At 37.7% G+C, this 6,880-nt stretch overlaps 1 protein-coding gene across 1 annotated transcript in view; it reads right to left on the reverse strand.

Annotated features, from left to right (window-relative positions):
* LOC107659651 (A disintegrin and metalloproteinase with thrombospondin motifs 14-like) overlaps window positions 1-6,880 on the reverse strand; it is a 70,603-nt gene that overhangs the window by 35,662 nt on the left and 28,061 nt on the right. The window contains exon 5 of the mRNA XM_016448663.1: window positions 6,143-6,339. Within this exon, the coding sequence (XP_016304149.1) occupies window positions 6,143-6,339 (197 nt within the window). The remainder of the gene's footprint in view (window positions 1-6,142; window positions 6,340-6,880) is intronic.

The following is a 6,880-nucleotide window of genomic DNA, read 5'->3' on the forward strand; positions in this document are numbered from 1 at the left end:
GCCCCTTAGCTGTTATAAATTCACTGTAAACCACGGCTTCACGGGGCTTATGAATGAATTTATGAATTTAAATAAATGAAATTAAAGTTTTTTTTACATTTTATTTTATTTTAGTTAAAGTTTACTTTATTTGAAGTAAAAAAAAAGTGAATAGTTTTAGTTTTAGTTACCTATAATAACCCTGACAAGGACACATATGAAAAAGTCACAACAAAACTGAAACGAACAATTCCTTTAAACTCAGTGAAGTCTGAATCCATTTAATTCTGGTGGGAATTTCGTGCAACATCGTCTTTAAAAAAAGAGCGCACTTTACCACAGTTTATTATGCAATGCCAAAAATGTCTGACCTACAAAAAATGCAGTTTGGGCTCAAAGTCTGATGCGTGGCACGCAGTTAATGAGCCTCCGGTGTGGAGTTTAAACAAAACTCTGTGCTGCATCAATCTGGACGTGTTCAATCGCTGCCGTACAGTCTTGTAGCGTCTGGACCAATCAAACACACAATTTTAAATTTGATTTAACAAATCATTTATTAATTAGATTAACAAATCGTCACAGTCCCCTCACCCAATAAACTGGATGCCAGGATGTCTGCAACGACGCCAGGCCTCCCCTGGTCCCCATAGCAACCACGACACCTCTGCTAGACCAGATCCATTTACAACCTAATGGCATGTTGAGAATTACCCCCTCTCACTGCATGTTCCATAAGGAAAAGGCACAATGCCCAGTAGAAATGGACTTTTCTACTAATTAATTCATAGAAAAACCTTTCCTTGAATGAACACACATATCCTTCAGGTCATTGTGTATATTATTGCTGTCTTGTATATTGTCTGTTGCATTGGAATCTTCCGAGACCTTAAAAAGGCCTCGCACCAGGGGCCCGCCCTGAGTCGGTGGTTCGGGTAGATTCTAAGATGAAGACATGAGCTAGAATGTTTCTGCAACCCGCTAAGTTTTGTGCCAGGCCTTCGGCCTTGACTTTTCCATTCACCAAGATTCTCTGACGCAAACTGGTTCTTTTTCATCAACCAACTTCAGCAAAGATCACCTTGAACCGTTGGACTGCATCAAGCCTTTCTTTCAGACAGACGAGACGTGCAAGTATTCAAACTTAGTCTTATTAATTGATACATTAGGGATCATTTGCACTTTAACTAGTTATGATTAATTATTCATATTTCCCCATGAGCTGATTCACTGCAGTCTGCAAGACATGTCAGCACAACCTCGGCTCTGAGCGCACGCAGCCAGAGGGAAAACAGCCGTGATGATTTTTCCATATATCAGGAAAGACAGAACATTCAAACACTTGATCCTGGAGTTTACAAATGCATTCAGGTTAAACGCACAGTGTCATTTCCTCTCGGCTCTGCTCTTGTGCCTCATGCTGGTTTGTAAAGTACACTTTAAAATGCAGAGTGAGTTCTGTTTTTATGTAAAATTACAAAGACACATTGCATTATAAATATAAATCGTTCACTGTAAGTAAACACAATCGATTTTGATTTCTTTTAAGTGTAATATAGAAGGAGATTGTTCTGTTTAACAAATTAGGATATGAAAAAGCCAGTTCCGATACGTCTGTCAGCAATGCAACAAACTTCACAACTAGCTAAAAAAACTCCCTGCATCTGGAAAACGCACACAGACTGTAATTACGTCCAGGTTTGGGTCACAGACTCGGCATGATGCAATCGGCATCCCAGCATGCTGACACTTGCCTGGAATGATGCAAGCGGATGTTTTGATTCAGACTCTTTCAAGTTTTTTTGACAATTTTACCATCAGTCCAGGGACTGCAGATGCAAAATAGCCTTCTGGCTAATTCTGGCACATTGTGCATTTATGTATTGTTGATGTGCATTGTCCCTGTCAAATAAACCTGAAATAAAATAAAATAAGTGTCCTGCAGATTGATGTCAGCACCAAAGAAGACATGCATGCAAACGAGATGAAAGCGTGCGCTTTTCTTATTTGCAAACGTGTTTGCCAATTTATGAGGTGCGACCCAGTCCGACAACCTTCACGAGAGGCTCGTTTGTGTTTATTTACGGCAGAAGGCCCCAGTGAGCTCACCTGCAGCTCTGGAAAGCCATCTCAGTCTCTACGTGACACACATACACATTTCAGGCCATCAGTCACAGGCAAACGCCTGACAGCCACCTGCATAAAAACACAATTTCTCTGCTCTGACAGGAGGTGAACGGAGCCTAGAGACAGAAATATGACTGCTAACGCAACAAACCTGCATGAACTGTACTGACCTGCGACCGGTTCTGCAAAAAAGTTTCAAATCTAGTTTAATGAGCATGTGGCAGCTTATCAAATGTTTTGACTGAGGTTAATCTCCTGATATAAGAATGCCGAACACATGTTGATTTGCTCGTATGATGATGAGAAACGCAGCTGTTCTCTGAAGGTGTTGAGCATCTCTCGCCGGAGTACAGCATCACACCAACGCAGGACAAAACTGGGCTGCTTCTCAACACATGCAACAACACAAGCATTGTCCATCTGTCCAAAAATCAGTCTCCAGGTGGTACAACACCCACAACGCCGAGCAGAGGAGCTTAACGCAAAGTGCAGAGTGATAGGAACCAATAATGATGAAGCAGTTCCTTCACATTGCTTATATGTGACCCTGGAGCACAAAGCAGTCGCTGGGGTATATTTGTAGCAATAGCCAACAATACATTGTATGGGTCAAAATTATCAATCATGTAAGATCATGTTCCATGAAGATATTTTGTAAATTTCCTACCACAAATATATCAAAACTTAATTTTTGATTAGTAATGTGGTTTTGTGCTCCAGGGTCACATAGATAATATATACATATTCAATCATTTGAATTAGTTTTTATTTTTTTACTTTCTGTGTTTATATTCATTTTTACGCTTTAGTATTTGGTAACACTTTATTTTAAGGTATCCTTGTTACACGTTACATGTACTTACTATTATAATACCAATTAATTATGCATAATTAACCCTAAGCCAAACCCTAATCCTAAACCTAACCTATAATTACACTGTAACAAAGACACCTTAAAATAAAGTGTAACCTAGTATTTTATTAGTTTTTTATGTCTATTTTATTTTATCTTCAGTAATTTTATTTAATCTAAATGAAAATATGCTTCCTTTTACTTTTAGTTAACTATAACAGGTAAAAATACCTAACTTTACACAAAGGTCTCATTTATTAACATTAGTTAACATGAACAATGAACTATAGTTCTATAGCATTTGTTAATATTATTTTAATGTTAATTTCTACATTTACTTATGCACTTTTTTTTAAACCAAATGTTATATCTATTATTATTAGTTAATGCATTGTGAACTAACATAAACAAACAATAAAGAATTGCATTTTTATTAACTAACAGAAACAAATATTTATAAATGCTGTAAAAAGCACATATTTACCATTGTTAGTTCATTAATGCATTCATAAATGAGAGCTTATTGTAAGTGTTACCACATGAAAAGGTCTAAAACTTCATTAAATGTCTAAATCCTGCTCTGAACAAGCAAACACTGGCTGATCAGCCAAAGACAAAAAAAGCATTTTCTTGGATTTCTTTACACATTGTCTCTTGCTCCATAAAGCACAGCGCAAAAACTAACACTCCAGAGATTCTATGAATGTGTGTGTTTAGCTATAATTTGAGGACAAAACTGTCACTAGAAGCAAGCAGAATCTTAAAAACCTCCCTTTGGGAACATCGTCCACGACACAAATGACTCTGAAATGAAGGAAACCTGTGGTTACAAAAATGGGTCACAGGTCTGTTCTGACAGGTCGCTGACAGCAGAAAAAATTATGCTAAATGCAAATAATACAATGCAATGAACTGTATAAACATGCATAGTTAAAATAAAATAAACGTCAAAATAGAGAAAACACTTCCTAGATTTTTTATGATTTTTCATGTAGATTTAAATGAGGTCTGGGTCATCTTTTCTTAAATATATATCTGTATCTACATCTCTCTCTCTCTCTCTCTAGATAGCTAGATAGACAGACAGATATACTTTTATATTAATGTACTGCATGTATATATATATATATATATACAAAGAATATATTGATTAATATATTTATTTAATAATCTTAATAAATATTTAATTTGTTCTTCTTTATATTTGAATTAATCTATAATAATAATAATATATAATTTTATATATAAAATGTATTTACTATATATATTTTTTATATATCAGCTATTATATAGAATACTCATAAAAATATATATAATATATAAAGAATATATGGAATGTCTATATTTATAAATATATTATAAATATTTTATGTATTTATAACTGTATTTAATGTGTGTGTATATATATATATATATAGAGAGAGAAAGAGAGAGACACTAACATATATTATAACACACGTGTGCGCGTGTGTGTGTGTGAGTGTGTGTGTGTCTCCATCAGGTCAGTCAGCGGTCTAGTGTGTGGATCAGCCCACCGCCGCGGTCCTAACGGTAACAGTTACGGAGTGAAACCGGCTCCCTGTGAAAATCTGACTGGAGGGATTGGCGAACGTAAGCAGATTAAGGTGGCAGGACCTGGTGGGACGTGGTCTTTTCTCTGGTTCTCTCTCTAGTAATCCTCCCGCAGACACAGCGCTTGAGAGGTGTGCTGCGGGGTCAAGAGCAGTGAACCGTGGGCACAGAGTCACGACAGGGTTCCTTTAAGCTGGCGTGGGAGATGTTGTGTGCAAATTTGCTTTGAGAACCAAACTAATCAAGCAGAAAAAGGGCAATTACAGTGCATTTTTTCTACTCTGCCATCATTGAGTCTGTCCTGTGTCCTGGTTTGGTTCAACTACCAAATCAGACATCAAGAGACTACAGCGGACAGTCAGGACTGCTGAGAGGATTATCGGTGCCCCTCCAGAGTGAGGAAAAGGGCTAAGAAAATCACACCCAGCCCACTCTCTCTTTCAACTGTTGCCCTCTGGCCGGCGCTACAGAGCATTGAGCACCAAAACAGCCAGGCACAAGAACCGTTTTTCATCTTCAGCCTGAACAACACATGCATAACACACCTCAGTACTGTACATCTGTAAATAACTCATCAACCTTCATCTGTATGATGTCCATGGACATTTTTTTTCTCTATATTTTTATTACTATTGTTATTTATAATTTATTGTCTAATCTATTGTCTTTATTATTATTGTGTTTTTATTACCTTAAAGGCGTGTTTGACTTTTTTTTCTAGGCTTGATTGTGTTTATGGGGTGCAGTCTAACATTGTTTTTAAAAAAACGCATTATTTTTCACATAATTTACCGTTATTCTACACCGCTCTGTCCCTTCTCCTATAAACGCGCTGATGATTTCCTGCTTTTATGAAGCCCCTCCCTCAGAAATAGGCGATGGGCTCTGATTGGTCAGCTGGCCTAGTGTGCCGTGATTGGCTAAACTGCCTCTAGTGCTCGTCTAAACATTGGGTGGTTGCAAACTATTTATTTTAGATACATTTAATAAAAAAATGTTGAAAGTTAGTCAACTAAATTTGTTTATTTAAATGTAGCTAAAATAAATTGATTGCAACCACTTACCTTAAAAAATTTAGTAAATTCAATTAATAAATTTTTTCAGTGTAGAATCGTTAGAAGACAGAAACGCGATTCATATATGAATAGATGTTTTCGTGCAGCCGTAGTTTTGTCGGCATGGCAACAACTCTTCCTCTTCTCTAAAGCTGCGCAATGTGGCCACGCCCCCTTTGTTGCATGTTCCCGGGGGCGGGGTTTATCAGGGTTTGTGATGTCACAAACCCGGGAAGTAACTTGTTGTAGTCCTTACGAGCTGTTTTTGTAGGCATTAAACTGCCAAAATTTTTAAAGACGATATCTCCATTTGCACTGAACTTTCAGCGTCGTAACTTTGCAGATATTGTTTATGCTCAAACAGCAACATTACACACTAGCTATCGTTAAAAAAGTGAAATCGCAATCAGCCACCCCTTTAATTATATCTACTGTATGTCTGCACTATGTTTGTACTTTCTGTACTGGAAGCTCCTGACACCAAGACGAATTCCTTGTGTGTGTAAACACACTTGGCAACAAAGCTCTTTCTGATTCTGATTCTAAATCAGTCACTTACGATGTTCATCAGCGTCAAGACGTAGTTCTGCACGTGCTCTTTGCCGTGGAAGCGCACGACCGAGTCGTCCACGGCGAGCAGCACCTCGATGCTGTAGTCGTCTTTCTTGGCGTGTCTGCGTTTGCGCTCCGTCTCTGACAGTTTCTCCTCCAGCACATTGAGAGCGTTGGGCAGCTCGGCGATACCAAAGTCTGTGACTGAAAACACGAGAGATTTACTGCAATGCAAACAATGGGTTTCTGCTTTAGTAATGCATGAAAAAACTGCTGTATGCAACAAATGAGACACATTCACAGCCGCATGTTTCCCTGACTACAGAAAAGTTAGTCAACAGAAACAAATAGAAATCTGTCTGCTCTTAAGTGTTAGTAAACGTTAAGTATATAACATGGATTTCTGCTTTATTTCAGGAGAGTTACCCATTGACTGTGAGGGTTTGTCATCTGGCGTCTCCACAGACAAAAGAGTGAAGCATCCCAGATCACAAGGCACATTATTCATAATGAATGTAGACATGAAACATTAAATGTTGTTTCAAAGTGTAAAAGAGCATGAATTTTGCATTTCAGAACAAGGGAAGTGCACACAAGCAGAAGAAACTGCTGGTCAGTTTAAAGTTTCTAGCATTGATTTGCTTTGGCTTTAAGGCGAGACACTGCAGGTGAACAGGGTAAAAAAATGTTACTACTAATTATCACCTTACTTACCCAGCTGATTGATTACATTGATAATTGCAAA

The sequence above is a fragment of the Sinocyclocheilus anshuiensis genome, unplaced genomic scaffold, assembly GCF_001515605.1.
Source record: "Sinocyclocheilus anshuiensis isolate Anshui unplaced genomic scaffold, SAMN03320099.WGS_v1.1 scaffold75, whole genome shotgun sequence".
Classification (NCBI taxonomy): Eukaryota; Metazoa; Chordata; class Actinopteri; order Cypriniformes; family Cyprinidae; genus Sinocyclocheilus; species Sinocyclocheilus anshuiensis.